The following is a 21896-nucleotide window of genomic DNA, read 5'->3' as shown; positions in this document are numbered from 1 at the left end:
TCATTTGGCACGGCGGCACACACATACACACACACACACACACACAGTTTTTTTTGGCGGAAATTAATTACGCTCTGCTTGGCCATACATGCGCCCGGCAGTACTACGGTTACGGCTCATCGAAAACAGGCTGGTATATTTCCTATAACAACCAGTAGGTTTCGTTACTTTCGTAGAAAAAAAAATAATTCTTCGAATTGGTCAGCAGTGTACTGTTAAGCTAAGGATAATCAAAATATTATTCCGGTATTTTTCGGCAAACATTATATTCATGCAGACTTTTGCTCGCTTTTGTTTTTGCTAACGTAGATTTTGGCAGCGGTCGTTGGCAGGAAATGTGCCTGATGAGTGCGCGCGGAGAAATGTGGAACTGTTGGTTGTGTTCGGTTGTTGTTTGGTTGTGCAACTAATTTGTTGTTTTCAACTGCGGTACGCTGCGGGATGTTCGGTTGATTCCGAGTCCGATTCATGCTGTCCGGATATATAAGCCTCTTGAAGTAACAGCTTTTTTATCAGTTGTCTTCAAGCAATACATTAATATTCCTTTACTTTGCTCGTTTTCCTTCCGCAAAAAAATGGTATCCAAGTTGTGCGTCGTTCTGGTTGCCTTAGCGGTAAGCAACTACTTTATTTAAAATGCTGTCAGCCGATTATACACTTTGTTGTGCATACTGCATATGACTTCTTTTAAGTATCGAAAACGCCAAAGATAGACGAATAAACTGGCTAAATAAATGAACAGATATTTATTTACGCTTTAATAGAAGACAGAATGATAGTGAACACGCACAGCGCCCTCTTGTGCGCAATGATCGCGGGTAGTTAGTGAGACATGTAAAGCAGCTGCATCGTGCGGTGCCGCGTTGCAGGTGACCGTGGCGGTAGTGGCGGCCAAAGGCAAGGGCCAGCAGGGCGCCCCCTGCAAGAGCAGCGAGGACTGCGACACGAAGAACGGCTTCTTCTGCAAGATCACCGGCTTCGGCAGCAACCCCAAAGACCGCAAGGGCCACTGCGAGGTGCAGCTGGACCACCGCGGCCCCAAGGGCGAGCCCAAGCCCTCCAACCCCGAGCGCCCCAAGACCCCCGACTCCCCCAAGAAGCCCCCCTCGGTCAAGGGCGGCAAAAACTAAACTGAACTGGGAATCTGCAATTTTATATACCGATGCAGTGTGCCAGTGCCTTGCCTCGCTTTGGTCCGGAACTCGTGATTCGGACCGAAGGCTGTTAACATATTCGGGAATAAATCTCCCGACTTGTTTCTTGTGAAACGCAATGTTGCATTGTACAACCTGTGCTGCATTACTGTACTGATATTAATCAGACCTATCAATAATAAATATCTGCAATCTGCATCTCGATTTCCGGCCTTCTGTCCACGGATTCTCTGATCCCTTAAATTCACCGATCGCTAAATACTTTGTAGATTAATAAAATGAACATCTTGAATATCTCAGTCGTTGAATTGGAAGGGACTCTGAAAATATAACAATTTGTCTACAACACAAACTTTTTTCTCTATAAGCCTAGATTTCAGCTATTAGCCAATAAGATCGCTCTTCTCACCGCTATTCCAATTTCCGGGCACTCTTATTGCCCCGTCATCGAATCTATAAACTCGTATGAGTAGAGTCGAAGAATACGATAGCATACTTGCACAGTCGCATATCGGCGATAATCATTTTAGCTTTGCGCAATTATTTTCCCACGAACAACTGCATGGGAAACAGTTCCGAATTGCTGCCGCATAAATGTACACAATTTATCGTTTAATTTTTTGTAATTTAATACGTACGTATAGATGTACAAGTGTTATACATTGCTCAGGTTGCCAGCAAGTAGCAAGTTAGGATATTATTTACGTAGTCGCATCTAGGATGTAGTTTTGAACGTAATTTGCGGATAGTGACTATTACGCTCGAGAACAGCTGAACTGCAATATCCTTTGCAATAGTGCGCCAATTTAAGGGATTTCGCCCGTTACATAGTACCAAATTCGGGTACATACACCGGAACTTTGGCGGTCGCGCACTCCTAAACACTTTTTTGCATTGCTTTATGACATTTTGTAGCCAAAGAATTTGTATACGAAGGCGTGAAATCCGCTTGCGCGTGCAAAATCCGGTTCGGGAGTTATTAATGAAATAAAACTCCAAAAGTTGAAACGCGCGGATGTGTACCAAAAGTCTCATTATGAACCGATGATCTTCAAATTTTGCACGAAAACACAAATTATTATGACGATCATTTTGGTACCGAACCAGGTTTCTACCATATTTTTCAGATTTTAAATTAATTTTTGAAATTAATTTTAAAATTTAAAAAAATGGCAGAATTAGCTGGTTCGGTACCAAAACGATCTACATAGTAATTTGTGTTTTCATGCAAAATTTGAAGAGCATAGGTTCTTGATGAGACTTTTGGTACATCTCCGCGCGTTTAAATTTTTGGAATTTTATTTCACTAATAAATAATGAACCGGATGTTCCGCGCACAAACGGTGTTTTCGCCTATGTGTACGAATCTTTTGCCTACAAAATATTATGAAGCAATGCAAAAAAATGTTTGGGAGTGCGCGACAGCGAAAGTTGCCGTGGACGTATACAAATTTGGTGCTATGTACCGGGCCAAATCCCTTAATGGCTTTCCGCCACTACGACAGCAGCAAAGTTCGTGGACAATAACATAAAAAACTGAATAAATCAGCGTCGCTTGCAAAACAGGCACAGCGGTTTATTAAGTTGCATTTGGATCGCTCACCGATTGAACATAGACACTGAAGATTGCGTACCCGATCATTATCGGCTTATGGTTCTACAGCGTGTTATCCTTGGGTAAAACCGGCAGGGTCGTCGTCTGGGCGCTCCGCACAAGGATGAAGTGGTGCGGGCGGAACAGGCACTGCACCGATGCCGCAGCATCTACTGTAGACTGTGATTAGCGACACGACGGTGACCCGCCATTTCGTCGACGAAAATTTGTCGACCGTCACTGCGTCGACCAGACACGATGTCGTCCCGTCACGGCGTTGAACTGACGTTTAGTTAAACCATCTCAGTTTTCTTAGTTTTCTTAGGTTCCTTAAGTTTTTTAGATTTTTGGGTTTTTCTTAGGTTTTCTTAGGTTTCTTGGGTTCCTTTGGTTTCTTAGATTTCTAGGTTTTCTTAAGTTTCTTAGGGTTTTTAGCCGTCGCCCTCGTGACGGTTGACGTTGTGTCGGTCGACGAAGTGTTAGTCGACGAAATGTCGGTGACCCGGGCGCCCATACGGCGGCTTACAAAGACCTCGGACGATGCGGTCAGGATCCGCACAAGTGTGGGGTGATTGTAGCCTTTTTGCTGTAGTGCAGTGGCTCACGTGCTTTCATGTGGCTTAAGGGCTTTCGTAATCGGTTTTACAACGCAAATAACTGGAAAACGGTCTAACCGATTATAAAGATTTCAAGTACTCCCCAAAGAGCAAAACGCTGAGTCCATCAAAACAAATTGCCGACAGCAATACGGCTGGGAAAGTAATCGCAGCTGGCCGACAGAAGTGCTACTTTGCAAGCTTGTCGAAGAACTGAACGCGTAAAGGAACAGGCAGCCCACACTAAGCGCTATATTGGCCTTGGAACGATGGCCACTACACTACAATGTGGCGCAACCCACAAATGCGCATTCTTCGCTGTCTTCATGCGTCCATAATTGCTCGACAAGCTTGTACCGGGCCAAGTCCCTTAAACGTCTTCGCGAGTACAGCCCTGGGCAGCCAAGTTGGGGCACTTTTGGAAAATAATTATTAAATATTCTTAAACATTGTTTTGTCTTGCTTTCCTTATTTTTCTAGTGTAACTTTTAATTGTGAATCTACGAGTGCTAAAACCGGTATCTTTTGGTGTGCCAGTAGGGAGCCGAGCAACGATTAAAGGAATGGGGTAGGGGTTGTTTTTAGGCTGCTTATTACCGCCCCTCTAGAATGTTCACGAACTTGTATTTTTGCGTAACGTTTTTTTCAAAATGCTGAGTTAACTATTATGCATTCATTACGTGGTATTAGAAAACTTTTTCGCGATCGTTGCTCGGGGCGACTACAAAACATTGTAGACCTTCCATAGACTTGTATGTTAATTCATACCTGACGAAGAACGTTGTTGCCTAGCGCACAGACCCGGGCTACCTCGAGCTGATGTTTTTCATAGATAGAACACTGATCCCATTAGACAATTTTGATGTCTCTAAGGATTTTTATAATATGGCCGGGAAGATGGGAGTGCTTGACAAATGGAAAGAAAAACGAATTAAGCGGTAAACAGAAACAGCCATGGGGTTTGCTTAAAATTTTGGGAACGGCATGCGGTTGCGATTATTTTGGGTTAAAAGCCTAAGTCGACGCTAAGTACCTCCTAAACGAGATATTATTAAAATTGGTTGTCTACGACATCCTGCAGCTGCACGGCTGGCGAACAAAGAAGGTCACTGGGCACTTCGGCAGTGCTTGTGAGAAAACTGCAAAGGTCACGTCGGCTTAGCGGAAATCGAGCGAGGCCCGATAGATTCCAAAGGAGCACTGGATGAGAAACACCACAATTACTTTTTCTGGACAAAAGCATCACCCGAATTTTAAACAAATTGTACGCGGAAGATCAATCTAACTGCAACTGGGTCGAGCCGCATTTCGAAGCTGGGTGTCTCAGCTTTCGATCTCACTGTTCCCCGAAACACACCCCCATCGTAAGACTCCTGAGCGCAAAAGATGTTGGACACATACAGCAATCATATAAAAATCAAATAGCTATTTTTCTATCGATGGCTGAGCAACGATAATTTTTCACAAAAAGTGCCCCAACTTGGCTGCCCAGGGCTGTAAATAGCGGTCACGCTAGCATCATGAGCGTGATAAGCGGGCGTGGCACGAAGCTCTGCAGGACGCGGCGCTGCTTCATGAAGAGCAGATCGATGACGCACTGCACCGGGCCGCCGGAGCGCGTAGTGACGTTGTGAAAGACGAGTGCCAGTAATAGCGGCGGTGGCTGTAGGTCTGTCCTGGGGTGTTCTGCCACCAGCAACGGAAGCGGCCGTCCGTCTGGGAAGACCGGGCAGCTTACGCGTACCCGAGGACACCGTGCGGCAGTCGACGTTGGGGGGACGCTGCGGATGAGCGTCGGATCGGTCACTCAAACGCGGTGGCAAAATGTTAACAACTGGTCGAACATTTTATGGCAACTCTTGCGTGAGACGCGAACCCGGAAATAAAAATTACACAGAATGTTTTAATTTAGTTTTGTTCAAGTCAGAATTCCAGGGAAATAGTCAGGGTCTGGGCAAAAAGCCACGTCGTTCCCGTTTCGCGAGGTCAGCTACCGAAAGTACCCACTATACTGTAACACACTGCACGCAAAGGCATCTGCCGTTTCTCTAACTGGTAAATCATAGCTCCCTTGCGGTACATAGGTACTTAGCGCATTACAGTGATTACACCGACCTGACCACAGAGGGATGGTACACGCAGTCGATATTTGTCTCCGTCACGTGAAGGTACGCATCCCATGGCACGAGCGACGGAAGGATGGCGACGGAGTTTCCCACACGTTTATCACTGGGAAACGCTGGCGCAAAATGTAAGCTTTTGCTTATATCGCAGTTGTAATGCAGCCTTTACGGTATGTAATAGGGAAGTGACAGGGGAAATTTTAGCGCAATTGAAGATTCCCGGGAAGACGAAAATTTTGGGCAAACGTGATTTTCAAATAAAAATGTAAACTTCAGTCAGTAGAAAGGAAGAATATTCTCCGGTTCCCGAAATAATATTTTATCATATTGTTCGTACGATAACGACGGCAGGAATTTTCAGCACAGCCATGTTCTTCATCTGTTTTTCTTTTTTGTTTGTTTTGCAGTTTTGTTTAGTAAAACCAGCTTCTTTATCTCGCGCAATCGCTTAAATTGACCCATTATCGGAGTTGAGAGCGACAGTGATTGCCGGTACTGACAAAGAAACGCGATTTTTTCCGGATTCTGTAAAGAAAGCGCACTACTGGAAGCGCGTAAGTCGCCTTTGGTATTGCTATAGTTTTCTCTTGAATTTCATTTGTGAGAACTTAGAATTGAACTTGCATTTTTATCAGGGCATGGATACAAGGCATGGAGAATCTGCAGCAATATTTAACATAATCAAAATGCAATGAAAGTGCAGAATGAAACCATGAAACTGCAGTACGAAACCATTCAACTCGTATACCTCGATTATGCTTGCACATTTGTGTAAACTTGCAGTGTTTTTGGAGACATTCTGTTGACCTTTGCGGATATTATTATACAAACAGCTGTAAGAGTAATACGCTAGTGCACTGCAGTATAGAATAGTATGTACTATGTAGTCTTGCGTACTGATTAATTCTGTTTGGCCACGCCCTTTTAGCCTCAGAAGTCGAAAATCATTTTTTGTAGTTATGCTACGACGGTATACAATGTTTGTGCAAAAGGTGAGACTTTTCTGATTTCGAACCGGGAAAACGCGCCCTTGTGAGTGCTATAAGCTATTATGCTGCTATAAGTATTATGATGTAACCATGCTATTACGATAACTATATTACTATCCTATAATATTATTAATTGGGATACATACACTAAAACTTTCGCTTGCGCGCGCTGAGAATTGCCAAAAAGTTGGTTTGAAAAATTGAAGCCCCCCCCCTAAATACAAGCCCATGCCCGTAATTTGGAGCCCACCCCGTGCGTCATTTGAAATACATGTATTTGTAACCCTGGGCTTCTAATTCGATAATTACGGTAAAATAGGCAATAAGTTTAAATGCATTGCTGCGTACCAAAAGTCTGCTTGTACCCGATCTTCTTGAAACTTCGCTGTAAAAGCTCCATGGCCATGAAGTCGAAAGTGAACCAATATCAGATCCATAGCATTTTTTTTCAGATTTTAAAATGAATTTCAAGAATTTTAAAATTGAATTTAAAGTTATGGGAAAATGCTATGAATCTGATATTGGTTCACTTTCGACTTTATGGTAATGTGTCTTTTACAGTTAAGTTTCAGAAAGACCGAGTAATAACCAGACTTTTGGTACACAACAATGCATTTATACTTTTCGCCCATTTTGGTGCGCAATATTTCGGCAACCGGATGTTGCGCGCGCAAACGGTTTTCAGAACAATGTAAACAAATTATTTAGCTTTAGAATGACATAAGGTATTACAAAAAAGTGATTCGGAGTGCGCGAAAGCGAAAGTTTTAATGTATGTATCCCATTTTTGACGCTATGTACCGGGCCATTTTCCTTAAACAAAATACAACCTCCTTTGACTACTGCCACTCCTTATACACCCCTTTTGGCGGTTGCCACCACCTTTCGATTCAATGCTTATAATTTTGCAACCAGTTGCTCTTTGTCAATTCGATCCCTGCCCCATAGGCAGAGAAAGGCGTCAAGCGAAGGGTATGGATACTTCACGCATCTCTAAGATGCCGCCGAATGTTTTTTTTACATTAAATTTAGCATCTAAAGGATGTTTTTGCTAATGAGGTCCGCAGCGAATGCGATCGCGAGAAGTCCACAATTAGGTTCTCTTTGCTGCTGCACGCGCGAAAAACGAATTCCGGTGTTCTCGATTTCCGGCTGATCTCAACACTTTCTTAATCATTGGTGCCAAGAGAGGTGGTGCCGAGGGTTTCACCGCCGGCAGCGCCTAGTCAACATATGGTTGCCCCTCTTTCCGGGCTAACAGCACCCACTCCGTGTACCTTTCCGGTGGTTCCAAATCCGAAGTCCTGATCTTATGCAACATAACCGAGGAGTGGCAAGAGTCAAAGGGGGGTAAGAAAGGCCGTGACAATAGCCTAAGGGGGTGTTGATTTTATTTCGAAAAAGGGGTGAGAATAGTCAAACGGTGGTGCAGTGAAGTGTCCATAAGCTTCGCGTGACGCCTTTCTCTGCCGCATTGGCCGGAAGTACTCCAGCTTAGATATAGCAAGTCTCATTTAGACATCGAACTCTAAATAAATAGGGCTTTATTGACAAATTTTACACTCTAAAAGCCATTTACACTTGAACTTGATAAACCAATTTAAAACAAAAAGAACAATTCTTCAAGCTGTTTAGAACACCCAACCGTTCCCAGAGCAGAAGCAGCGTTCCCACGCTGAATTTCCACACTTAGACGCTGCCACAAAAATTCGGTGGCGCGCGCTTCTCCTGTTTGCTCATCGAACTCGCAACTTTACGCTATGCGAATCTGAGTCCCAGTCCGGTGCGAGAAAGAATTCTATGACATACAGGGTACTTCGATTAAACCCGTCATTTGATCACGGTGCTAATGCGGTTTTTCTATCAGATCACTCGGCAAACGGTATCAGAATCGACGAATACACGGTGTTCGGTTAAATGAACCGCGTTATAAAAAGTGCAGACCAGACAAACGCTTCACAAACCGTCGCCCATATGGCCGGTTACGTACCGGCTAATGGGACACAATCTGCCGAGTGATCCCATGGCTGAACCGTATGGTCAAAGTAATCATATGACGGATTTAATCAAATTACTATTAATCGTGTCGATTGACAGTCAAAGACTGGAATGGTGTCCATTAAGGGACACAGTGTCCATCATTGAAAATAGTTTGTCCATCATTGCTGCCAAAGGTGTCCATTTTTGTAAAATTCAAATAATTATAAAATTAAAATGGGGGTCTTTCAATTTTAAATTAAATTCCTCGATACTTGGGTTTTCTTGGTTCTGGCTGTTTAATCAGTTGAAATAATTTGTTCCATGCATATCTAAGCTCATACTCGTAATAGAGATACTGTCAGATCACTTTGTCGTTGTTCGCTGCCTTGTCCGTCAAGTTGTATTTCGGCAGCCGGCTAGCAATCGATCGGCCTGTCTTCTGAAGTACTAAACACATAGAGTACATACCTATTTCTTCAAAAAATCGCAACTGTTTAGTGGTCAACGTTTGCGGGAGTGAATGTAACATAAAAAAAGCGTTGGGAATTGCGGTTAAAGAAAGGTAGGATGGGAATGAGTAACAAATAAGGCGGGTGATAATCTTATATTTTTTTTTACCAGAAACACGCGAAACTGCACCATTTAAGCACCAAAAAATTAATCTTTAAAAAAAAACGATTTTAAAAACAGCATTATGTCGGTTTTAATAAAAGCCGGAAACTGGGTTTGCCCAATGCGCTATCTTGTACGCGTAAAGGTTGGCCTCTTTCCTTACCTCCAGCCAGCTCCCTGCTTCCCTATACCACAGCTTGCAAAAAAGAGACATCTATAGCATTTTTTATCGAATTTCTAGCAGTTAGCCCCGTCAGTCTGTCCGTTGGCTTCGCGCGAATGGATTTCCGGTGGAATTTAAGAGTTGTGTATAAAGATGTCGTTTCCTCAAACAACTCCTACAAAACGTCCCTCGAAGCAGCAATTCAGAAATCCATCAAAATTTAAGTCTTTTAATTCGTACACAAGGTCATACATGTTTAGATTTTCGCCTCTGGGGGGCTTTCTGTCACCCCCCAGGGGGCGTCCATTAATGATTTTTCACTATTTCAGTCCCTGTTGACGGTTACGAATGCAGTTTCAAGTATGCCACTGTCGCATGCACGACCCCGCTTCTCCAACTGACGAAGTCATCTCACCTGCTTTTCCGTGTACGACTAGCCGACTCAGTTAGCTGAAACGGGTTAGCATTTCCGCCTGGCGGCACTGCCAGCTGGTGAAGCAAACCGGTTAAGGACACAATGCGAGCGCGACCCTATACAGTACCTTTTGAGTGGTACTGTATACGGCGATATACAGATACGGTACTTCTCCACAAATTGAATCTTCGTAAATACAGCGGGCATTACACCATTACGTAGGGTTGTTGATACCATTTGGTATTTGGTATTGTGGTACGGCTGGTATACCACTTACCAATGGTATATCAGGCAGGTGTTAAATGGTAAAATTAAATACCAGATATACCAGATAAAGTTTGGTATACCAAAATGCGTATGGTATTTGAAAAATTAATTTAATTTGCAGTGCAGGACTGCAGAGATGGAGGAGCAGGTTTATAAAATCGTAAATCTACTGCCAGCGTTACGATTTGGTATTCCAAGAATCAGTCTCTGTCGCTTACTGTGCTTAATGCCACGAGTATTATCGTTCACAACCATGAAGTTTGATAGAAGTATCCATCATTCGCTCTGCATCAGCATTTACGAGGTATATCAGTCAGAAGTTCTACTGTTATGAGAAATCATTATTTTGTGTTCATTTCAAAAACAAAACTACCCGTTTGATATCATTAAGAGCTCCTGTAATAAATCTAGCTGTTAATCCAGGTACATATTCGAGCAAGACTGAATAACGAGTCCGAATAAACGGACAAACTAATTCACTGCTTGTGGGTTGACCCGCATCAACAACACTGGATTCTTGCCCGCATGTGAGAAAATTATTGAATAAGCGACCGCGTTTTAAATACTCTTTGTTCGAGGGCGGAAAGGATTAGCTAACCGTTTTTTCATGTTAAAGCTTATACCAAGTTTAATTTCAACGAAAAAAGCCAAATACCATAGTATATACAGAATACCAGGTATTACTGGTAATACCAGTGGTATTAACTGGTATACCAGTGGTATAAACTGGTATACCAAAATATCAATACCATAGAAGCGCTCAAGTGCCCGTAATGGCATTACGGGCTACGCTGAATTCCATACTATGTACGGCGCGCCACGCCACACTGCTTGAACACGTAACATGCATTTGACTGGCTGGTGGCTTGGTGCGCGCCAGATATTTTAAAGAGAATGATTGTAATTGCCTGGCGAAATGTAGCTAGAAAACGATCGGGGCAGTAAAAGGACAATCTAACTGCGAAGTGCAGTTACGCATTGCAATAAACGTAGTGTTGTGGCCATCATACAAGTGCCAACTTTGCGCTAATATCGCTTTTCCTGTACCTTTACATGCTCAATTTGTCGACAGGCTTGTACAGTACGGTTACTGCCCGTGTCCGTAATGTCGCCTCTTGAAAGTCAAGCACGACCAGTACTTGACCCTCTGCAGTGAAATATAGAGACTTTCACTTACAAGGCAACATGTATGATATTTTATTTCCAGGCCATTGGATGCCGTTATAGATCGAGACACAGTTTTTGGTGTCCAGCAACCGTGCACGCACTATAAAACCTCCATAAGCAAAGACCACCAAAGTCACTAAAGCTGCAAGCGCTGGTTTAGTGGTTTTGGCAATTACCCTTGCAGGGGCTGGCCACACAGTGTGGACACGGGAAAACAGTACATGACTCTGCTTGTACATGCACGTCCTGGCACTGTGCTGTTTTTCCGTATACGCACTTTGTAGAAAGGTTATGCGAATCCCTGCAGACGGCAGTAAGGGAATGCATTCAGAATTTATTCGTTTTATTATCAGCGTTTGGTGGCTGTCGTTGCGGCGCCTATGGGAAACCACACGGGAACCGGTGCCGGGAACGGCGGTACCATTCTTCTGGACATGGATCTAGCGAACAAAAAACAGGACTACTCTTATTTGTGATTTTGTGCTGGCCTATGAGCAGCGGAGACCGCGTATTAACGTATTATGATAATCCAGAAACTGTACGACCACTGTTCATTAATAGCGGTTTAAGCCACCAAGAAATGGATAATACGCTGGTAAAACTCGGTTGGACCGGTACGGAAATGTTGCTTATTAGTTATCACGGAAGCGGAAGCTAACCTGCGTTCCCGGGGTATGCTAACGTCAACAGACTAAAGCCGCTGTTCATTACGAGAATGTGTATATATGTTCCCTTGTACAGCTTCATATATATAATATAAATAAAAATCATATATACAATATATATAATATACATAAATATAAAATAAATTTGCCCCAACCTACAAACGAGGAATAATTCCCGGCGTCCCGCAACTGGTTACCAATCGCCGTTTCGTGCGATTGGCAGTCAATTGTGGGGCGCTACATATTTGTTTACCAACCTTCCACAACGTGGTTTAGCGGCACTCGCTCACCGCAGTTAATAAAAACCGCTTGGCATTAATAAAAACCGCAGTTAATAAAAACCGATTGGCTGGGCATAATTTACCCTTTAAAAAAGCAATCGGAATAAATCAATAGTTGTTTTGTTTGCGATTTATGGCATTCGCATTTCTCAGGACGTACGTCTGCTTAATGGTTTGCGCTCATACTGATCCGAGCGAGCGCCGTGTCACCGGAAAATTGTGTTGGATTTGTGGAATTGGAAAAGCGTGACGTACGCTCTACGTGACGTCAGATAAATTGTATGCTCTTGACGAAGGCTTAACAGTAGCATCTCGCTGCGCTCGATGCAGATAATGGCTGAAACGCTAGGTGGTCCAGCGTCAGGCAAATTTTTGCATTTTATGGGTAGAAAAATTCATGAACTGGCTGGAAGAACGCATTTTCTTTAAGTAAATTATACCTTATTGCTCAATTACAAATCGGCTTTATAATGAATAAAATTTATATATCGTCCAGTATAAAATATAAATAGAACCAATCAAATACTCCAATAACGAAGTCCGAATTCCACAAGTATATTCAATTATTTATCACAGGCTGCTTCTGGAAACTTCCTTACATAAACATTCAAGTATAATTTTTTTCATAACATTATTGTTACCACAAAGTCGTAAACGACGATTTGATGCGAGGCAAGAGTTAAGCAAGCGTCGCATCTTCCCAATACAAAACGAATATCTGTACGAAAATTTGATTTATTAGGTTGAAGTTCTGAACGGTGAGGTGCATTCCGCCTTCCTATGGCTTCAATAAATTTCGATCCGTTTATTTGAGCTAATATACATTTTTGAGTAAATCCAAATGAGATATACCAAGTCTAATTCGGACAATGAAATCTTAGCTTTGCGCTATGCAAATCTGAGTTCTGGTCCGGTGGGAGAAAAAGGGACCTCACATACTTCGATTAAACCCGTAATTTGACCACTGTGCTTATACGCCACACGGGAGCCGGTGTTCGGTTAAATAAACCGCGTTATAAAAAGTGCCAACCCGCTCACGAACCCCCAACCGACCCCACGTGACGCGTTACATGCCGGCTAATCGGACACCGGCTGCCGAGTGATCCAGTAGCTGCAACGTATGGTCAAAGCGGTCAAAGGACGGAATTAATCGAAGTACTGGCACAATATGTTGATTGACCGTGGCGAATGCAGTATGGAACGAGTTTTAGCGGTAGCATTTCCGGCTGGTGGCATTGCCTTTTGCTTAAGCAAACCAGTTAAGCAAATAAAAGAGAGCGCGGCCGACGTGATTTGCTGTAACAGCGCTTTCGGAGTGCCATTCTCTTAGACGACGGTATACAGAGGCCAGTACGAAATGCTACCCGTGTCCGTATTGTCGCCTCTTGAAAGTCAAGTACGGCCAGTATTTGACTCTCAGCAATGAAAGTACAACGACTTTCTCTGTCAAGGCCACATGTATGATGTACGGGTATTTTTCAAGACCAACGGATGTCAATCATATGCATGCCATATAAATGTGGTCATGTGCACACAGATTTCGTGTCCAACAACCTTGCCGACACTCTACGGTAAATAGTACATACCTTTATAAGCAAAAGCCACCAAAGTAACTAACGCTGCACTCGCTGGTTTAGTAGTCTTGGCAATTATCTTTGCAGCGCCGTATTACAAGCCAGGCCACAGAGTGTTAGTACGGGAAAACAGTATGTTGAACTGCTTGTAGGAATACAGTACATGTACATGCTGTTTTCCCATATTTGCACTCTAGAGCCTAATTTTGTGCGAATAACTAGAGAGCGTTAACGAGGTTCATTCATACTTCGCTTTGCCCATTATTTTAATCAGTACCGCTTTAGGGATCAATATATTAATCACTTTACTGAATTGACAGCCTCTGTGGCGGGCGGCTACATGAACAACCACGGCTAACTCAGATGCAGTCTATGCATTACCATTCAGTCCATGCAGCCTATGCAGCTTATCAGTGATGCAATCTATGCAGCACGACCAGCACTGCATCTATGCAGTAAAAGTGATTAATATATTGATCCCTAAAGTGGTACTGATTAAAATAATGGACCAAGCGAAGTACTGTAATTATAGTCTTTTTATCATCATCGTTTGTGGTTGTGTGTGCGGCCCCGATTGGGAAATATAAGGGAACAAAGTGCTTCGAACGGAGGGGACAATTTTCCAAGACCCGGTGGATATAATTGGACAGAAGCTGGAACACTTTAGTCCGTCCTATGAACAGCTTAGATCGCGTATTGTCGAGTGACGATAGTCTACGCAGTAACCGGACTACCATTATTCATCGTTAAGCGGTTTAAGCTCAGAAACGGGATACTCCGCTCCTAAAATCGGCTGGGCCGGTACGGGAATGCTGTCTGGATTGATGCTGCATTGCTTATCACGGAAGCGCAAGCCTGGCTGCGTCACGCGCTTCCAGGATATGCTAACGTCAACGCTTGTTTATTATGCGTTACGGTTATCTGTTTACGGTACGACTGCTCCATATTTCTATTAAAAGCTTCCGCAAAATATAATTACGTGACATCCTCGAAATATTAATCCAGACTGATCGCTCAACGTGCTTTTTGATTTATTTTCCAGTGGTCTGTAGTCATTAAAACAAAATTCAAAACGTTGGAATTTGAGATTCCTGAAACTCGTAAAGGTGGAAGAGCGGATCTTTTACATTGCACCCGGTCTAATGTTTGCTCTTCCGTTGGCTTTCTTGTGGAAATTCTTCTATGTCCGTACTTAGAAATTTATGAACGAAGGTTTTCCTTTGAAAGCTATTCATTTATATTTTTGTTTGTCCAAACATTTTAACACCAGGTGACCAAATATAAGAACGTGTTCAGTATAATAATATTATCAGCAAGCCGTTGTGCACGTTCAATATTCTACGCAATTTCGTTCAAGTCACAAGAGATCTTCGTCCCATGTTGTAAACATTACCATAATCAAGATGTCCTTCAACTTGTGTAAACGGCCGGAATTTCGCACTCACAACCCTGAAAAAACTTGAGAAAAACGAAAAAAGGGAAAAAGGAATGGATACTGCCGTTATGTACCTTTATGATGATACTGGCGTCGTTTATTACAACCACAAGGTATTATAATTTTCATGGATAGTGGGATCTAAATACTCTAGAAGAGTTCAACCAAAGACGGCAGACATGGCAGCGGACATGTTAGTGTATTCCTTGCGGTGTAAATTGTTAAGCAGCACCCTGTACAGGCTGTTGCTAAACAGTTTGAACCGCAGCCAAGACACAAATACTTCCCTGGTTGTTGGTTCGGTCAGAGTAGGTAACATATGCGTAATACGTTCTATGTTCAGTGCTCTTAATTTCTAAAAGTCCCAACAATTTACTTCACAAAATTTACCATAATAATTAAGCGTATGCACACCCGACATTTGGCACAAAACATTTAACAAAACAACAGAAACCGATGGATAATTCTAACGCTTATTATAAATCGGCTTGGAACAGTAAGAGAGCCCGGAAGAAGCGAACACTGCCAGTCAACGAGTCAGGTAAGACAGCGCACCAGCGTCCCTCGCGATTTGAAAGAAAAGTGCACTGCATTGCACATCCACACAGCAGGGTGCATTTTAGCGATATTAAAATTCATAATATCTTGCGAGAGTATATGGTTTCCCACCAGCAAATGCGTGGGAAACAGCTACGAAATACTAATGCAGCGCATATAATTTCCTGGATACAAGCTCTACGCATTGTTAACAAGTGCTGTGCATTATTGCTGCTGCCGAAAAATACACGAGCTTTTTAGAAATTTTTCGGACTTTGGGAACAGCAGAGCGGCGTTATGGCAAATGGGCGGTAAATCACAATAATATTCCGCCTTATTTGGGTGAGATCGTATTCGCATGTTTACCTTACGGATAGGTCACAAAATGATGATGAAATGGTAAATAAAAAATTCCCGGTCATTAAACTGGGCCGTTCAATATAAAGTCAGGTAGATCGCGCTCGAGGACTGTTAATTACGTGCGAGAGGCGTGTTTATTCAGGTATAAGTATAACTAAGGAATGCCGACTGCGTGAACCACTCCTCCTTGGTCGGGTCGGAGCGGGCCCAGCACTCGATCTCCCTGCCGGCGTGCTCCTTCGGCCAGGTGACGAGGATGGTTAGAGTTGCCTGGCAGTAGGTCTCTCCGTTGGCCAGCACGACGTTCTCCCCGCGCGTCGACGAGGGCGTGGTTTGTTCGATGATCAACTGTAAGCAGAACATGGCGTTCATGTAGTGGCCGCGCGGAATGCTCACGTAGTTGCCGTGGTACTGCCAGAAAAAGTGCTGAGCGGGATTCGGATGACACGGGAACAGCATGGTCACGGGCGTTCGCCAGGGGGCGGTTACGTTGGGCATGGGCTGGCGGAAGACCTGGCTGATGTTCCGCGGCTGCGGCAGTAGCAGATACTCCTTCAGTTGGCTGCTTCCGGCGTCCCCGGACGCCGCAGACACTCGATTTTCCCGGAGTCGGTGTAGTTAACATCGTGTGGCTGTAAGTATCCCCACTTGCCCGGTGCGGATATGAGTGTAGTGGCGTCCGCCCGCGGAGGTCTGGATGGTGAAGAGCAGCCGGCCGTTTATCCGCCAGACGATGTCGCCCATCAGAGCTGTTCAGCGGACACGTAAGACTGACGGTGTCGCCGACGAACGGCCGCTGTATATAAACGGAAGGGTCGAACGCCGGGCGGCCAGTCAGTTCCGGCAGCTTGATCAATGTGGGGACTGGGGATTCACGCGGGCGCCACGATCGCGGGGTCGCCTAGCCGCCATTGACGCTTCCCGCAGCACTGTAATGAACATACACAGAATGATAGTACAGTTCAGTTAATCCCCAAATAAATTTCGGTTGTTGTACTTACGAGTGCCATTTCCGCAGATATTGGGTAACTCCATAATCGGCTTTCTGATCGCGTCCGAGTCGCGACGGAGTTGAGAAAGGTCTCCTCGAGAAAGGCATGCGAAATACAGCTGCGGAACACTTATTCACCGCCAGTAGTAAGCCCCATATCAACTTCCGACCCATTTCTGGCATCATTTAAATGCCAGGCAACTTCTCTGCGTTTAACTCGATTGTGTCAAAAAAAAAACAAAATTTCGGCGGAATATATCTGTACAGAGTATACGTAATTCGGACCATCGGAGATACACAAACTTGTTGTGGCGGGTCAGATGAACATCAAACCAGAAAACACATCAGTTTCGATGATTCCCCAGTTTTGCCTTCTGAAGTAACTCGACGTTGTATTGGATGTGTGGCCGCCTGAGTTTGGTTTGGTTACCAAGGTTTGCCGGGCGAATCATGCTGACCACATTTTTCGGTATGAAAATGGTATCTTTTGTGTGCCTTTTAGCAAGGACTGGCACAGCTTCTTCTGTGGGTGGAGCGCCTTATTTTTAACAGTACGAGGAGTGTGCACCATCAGCTACTTAATACACCGGGACGCCGGGTTAGCGTTGTGGCGTCAGCATTAGTCGATAGCCGCATGGCCAGCTGTGATCAAAAGCCACAGCGCGGTAGAAATGCATTTAACCCCCGCAGCAAACTTTGTGTCTGCATTCTTACCGTCGAAAACGTATTTAGGTAACTTTGTGTTACGTCGGTATGCGCATAGCGATCATTTGAAAAGCGATTATGTTCATGAGCTTTTATTGCTAAACTTGTGTTTGTGCATAATGCGTTTTATTACAGCTTATTTAACTGCGTATGTGTGCATGGATCAGCACATTATGGCGTTGGCCATAACGCTTGTCAATCTGAGAGATTGTTCTCCTATTTTATTTTCATCGTAAAAGCTACCGATCTTTCTAGAATCGTTGCAACACGGTTGCATTGACAAATAAAATGTTGTTTTGCTGTGTATGATATCGATCATTCCAGTGATCAATTTACCATTACCTGCTGCTTTCCATCTCAGTTTTATTCCTCCGTGCTGCGCGATTAAAGTTATACGCAGTTAAGGACTATCAGTCGTACTTTCACCTTCCGTCAGCACAGTACGAGTTTATTACGCAGTCATATACGGCACTGGCCCGTGTTATGTTTTATGAATTCGTGAACCCGTGGTCAGTTTGAGTCCAGTTTGGTGTTTAAAGAGTCCACATTTTTCGTATGATCCGACTACTAATATTCCTGCGAAGTCCACGCAACACCGACGGTACTTGCTAAGTACAAATTCCGACAACCACTCTGAAACTTGTCGAGGTGGGTTACTGAGGCGATAGATGACATAATTAGTGAGTCGGCGAAACATGTGTGAAGTCGAAGTTGGACAAACGAAGTGGATCGAACTCGTTGAAAGTAGCTAATGGTAGAAGTGCGCAAACGCTACACAATGCTCGCCACACAACGACCGTTGAATCACGTTCGAAAGTCCTTGTGTTTTGGTAACATTGGTCAGCCCGTTATTGCTGATATAATTTTTTTGGAGTTGCAATCCACGCATTTCCTGAATTTTCCTCCCGTTACAACAGGTGTTCCCTGTCAGTGTATCTAGTTTCATAAATTTTAAGCGCAACAAACTTTGGCTTTTTTTTCACAAACCGTGATGTTTTTCCACCTTATAAAAGATCTGCTTATCAAAGTTTTATCTTTTAGCAACATCATAATATTCGCAAATCTGGCAGACTCGTTAGCTCGTTACATAATTTTCGTCTGATTGGTTGTCATTTTTGTTGTTGTGCGGCATGCTGTGGTTGCGCACTTCCACCATTTAGCCACATTTCAATACATTCGATCGACTTCCGACTCCAAACCTTCAACTTACACCTGTTTCGCCGACTCACTATTTTCAGGAACCGGCTGTTCGACTGGGCTATCGCGGATGAACAAGCAAACCGCCACCGCGGATAAGCCGTTGCGGCGAAACTGATATCAGCAAAATTGTCAAGGGGTCTACGCTTCCCCGTATGTACGATTCGATCGCAAGGCAAAACGAACGGCAGCAGTCTTAGCCGTCAGATACTGCGTATGCGCGGCATAAGAAACCCGGTTTTCCTGTTGAAGCATCTCTTGGCGGTTATAAAAGAAATCAATCAACACAACGCATCGTTTTTTCTCCTAAACTGTGCATTTTAAAAGCTGATAGATTTTTCCCTTTCTGCGCTTGCCGAACGCCGACAGCAATGCCGTTTGTGCGGGCGTTAACGTCCGTGGTTATGGTGTTACTATTGGGCGTGCTGATCATGCCCTGGATGAGCGATGGCCAACCCAGCGCCGGTGATTATCGCGTCAGGAAAGAGAGACCAGGTATGTGTTCATGGTACTCAGGTGGCCGTCACCTGATCGGATCAGCTTAATTTGCAATATGCGGACTATCGTGACCTTGTCACGAGCGCACCATGGCGGTGTGAAATTATTTGGAACGGGTCATGCGGATCTAAATCTTCCCTTAATTTCTGTTATCTCCATTTTTTACTTACGGGGGGATCTGGAATTTTAAGGGAAGTGGCCCAGATACATGGTACCAAATTCGTGTACATGCCCGAAGACTTTTACTTTCGCGCACTCCCAAACAGTTTCTTGCTTTGTTTTATGACATTCTGTAGCCAGATGATTTGTATACACTGGCGTGAAAACCGTTTGTGCGCGCAACATCCGGTTCGGGAGTTATGGTTGTTGGAAAATTCCAAAAAGTTTAAAAGCATTTCGTGTACCAAAAGCCTGGTTCTGAACCGATCTCCTTCAAATTTTGCGTGTAAACGGACATATGCCTGAAAATGGTTCTTACATAAAACCACCATTATTTTGACCTTTTTCGCATTTTGAAATGAATTTTAAAAGTTTTGTTCGTATTAAGATTTGAAACAAATGGTGCTGCATGGGTTCGGTGTAAAAGTGATCTTCATACTAAGTCTTCAGTGCCTTTACGTGCAAAATTAAAGAAGATCGGTCCATAATGAGACTTTTGATGCACCTGGACGTACTGTATATAAACCGTTTGGAATTTTCTTACAACCATAACTCCCGAACCGCATTTTGCGCGCACAAACGGTATACGCCCAATGTATGTGCGTATATAAATCATCTGGCTACAGGATGCCATAAAATAAAACAAAAATGTTTTTGGGAGTAAAAGTAAAGCTTTCGTGCATGTACACGAATTTGGTGGAATATATCCGGACGACTTCCCTTCGACAAAATCAGTTTGTTGATTGACCACGGTGTTTAATTTTCTTGCAGTAATCAACACCACCCGGCACTCGGTGATCTTGACCAGCACCGCCCACTTGGCCGAAAAGGCAATACTGAAGCTGCTTTTCGCTCGCTGGAAGAGTGTGCTTGGTAATACATTATATCGCCAGAGTATCTGCGTGGCACAACGGAAATAATAAATTGTCTCCGTGTTGTAGCGGAACAATTCGTGCGAAAAGCCATCGACATCCAGTTCGTGACGACCGAAGAGACAGCGGACAAGCAGCGGATCTTCCACTACGCGGTGGCCTTCACCACCAACGCCACCAGGGCCCCCCACGTTGAAAAAGGGGCAGTAGTACAGGCAATGAATGACGCGCTGCAGCAGCATCCCATCCCGGGGGTCAGCGTGCATGTTAACGCGCCGGTGGCGGGACTGTCCACAACCCCTTCCGGGCGTCGCAGTATTGTTCCAACATCTCGTTCAAGGTGACCGTGCTGTCCGCAGATACTGGCCAAATAACTAGCTTCGATCGGGTTTTAAATAGTTTATTTGTTTTTTTAATCAGCTTAATGTTTACGACAATCAGGGATGTCCTGCACGGCATGTGGCAGTTTTCCGGCGCAGTGAATACGAAGAAGGTTGACGAACTTTGTTCGATTCTTTGGTTCCCAGTAAAAGCATGTACAGATCATTTTAGGTATGGACGACTTGGCACAAGTAAAATTTTTCGAGGCATGTTTTCTACTTGTATCCCCAGTTATCGCGCCGTATCCCACGCGCTAATGAATTGCAATATGGATAACACGTTGGGCTTAGCAACCGCTGTGTGAGGAGAGAAGCGGCTGACGTACAGCGACAAAATCTTTCAAATGATTTCAACGTATTGCGCCGTGGTGCAGTGGTACTGCCTACGCGGATCTAACGACGTAGCCGGGGTTCGATTCCCCCATCGGTGCATTATTTGACCGTTTCTCGGTTTCCAGTGGATAGCGCCCTTGTTCTACCTGTGTGGACCGATGGTAGAACCACCGCCGCTGGTTAACAGGTTGGGAAACTAAGCAATGCCTAGTCGGTAGTCACCTGCGTATCCTTGTTGGCGGCGAAGGACGCAGTAAATTCTTAATGGAGGTTTGCATGCTCCACTTTTCTCTCTCTCTCTCCCTTGCCTCCTCTAGACCGGAGTCCCAAGCAAGCAAACAATCGTAACAACAATCGATATGCATTGCAACCTGAGCTACAGGTTATCGAAATGCTAACGGTTGGAACAGTTACAATTCGAATTCTTAGTTTATGCTATAATATAATAACCTTCCCATTTCAATTTTTGCCTGACGTAAGCAGGGAATACCTGTTTTCCGTTGATTGCTATTCAATGGTGGCTGCTGAACATTCCGAAGACGGGAGAATAAGTAATCAGACGAAATTAGCGATCCAAAACAAACAACGGCTGATTTAAGCATTATAACAAAAGTCAAAAAGTGTGTCAAGAATTCTAGAATTTTAATGAGTTTACCATGCATTGCCTCATAGTTTCAACTTCGTTCATACTGGCACATAATTTTAACTTGGCTTCTGCAAAAAAATCCATGGAATTTATTTTATCCAATAAACGATGCGCGCTGCGCGCACATTTTCCCAGCTGAAAACAAATTCGGTAATTTCGCTTTCGGTAATTTTTTTTAAAGTTTGAAAGACACATTCCGTGTT

General features: G+C 43.9%; 1 protein-coding gene across 2 annotated transcripts; it reads left to right on the top strand.

The window, feature by feature from the left end:
• The first annotated feature begins 17735 nt into the window (after positions 1 to 17735).
• LOC129587368 (uncharacterized) lies at positions 17736 to 20839 on the top strand. Of its 2 annotated transcripts, none has more exons than XM_055481083.1 (4): positions 17736 to 18256; positions 19133 to 19300; positions 20234 to 20335; positions 20404 to 20839. In XM_055481083.1, exons 2-4 carry the CDS (start codon positions 19177 to 19179, stop codon positions 20676 to 20678), a joined length of 501 nt encoding a protein of 166 aa, XP_055337058.1. In that variant the 5' UTR covers positions 17736 to 18256; positions 19133 to 19176; the 3' UTR covers positions 20679 to 20839. The 2 variants fall into 2 exon arrangements, with proteins under 2 accessions (XP_055337058.1, XP_055337057.1); XM_055481082.1 differs by having other exon boundaries at positions 18847 to 19300.
• The last annotated feature ends 1057 nt before the right edge of the window (positions 20840 to 21896 follow it).

Source organism: Paramacrobiotus metropolitanus, unplaced genomic scaffold (assembly GCF_019649055.1).
Source record: "Paramacrobiotus metropolitanus isolate TYO unplaced genomic scaffold, Prichtersi_v1.0 Parri_scaffold0000024, whole genome shotgun sequence".
Classification (NCBI taxonomy): Eukaryota; Metazoa; Tardigrada; class Eutardigrada; order Parachela; family Macrobiotidae; genus Paramacrobiotus; species Paramacrobiotus metropolitanus.
The sequence above is the reverse complement of the archived record's forward strand: the minus strand, read 5'-3'. Positions and strand labels throughout refer to the sequence as shown.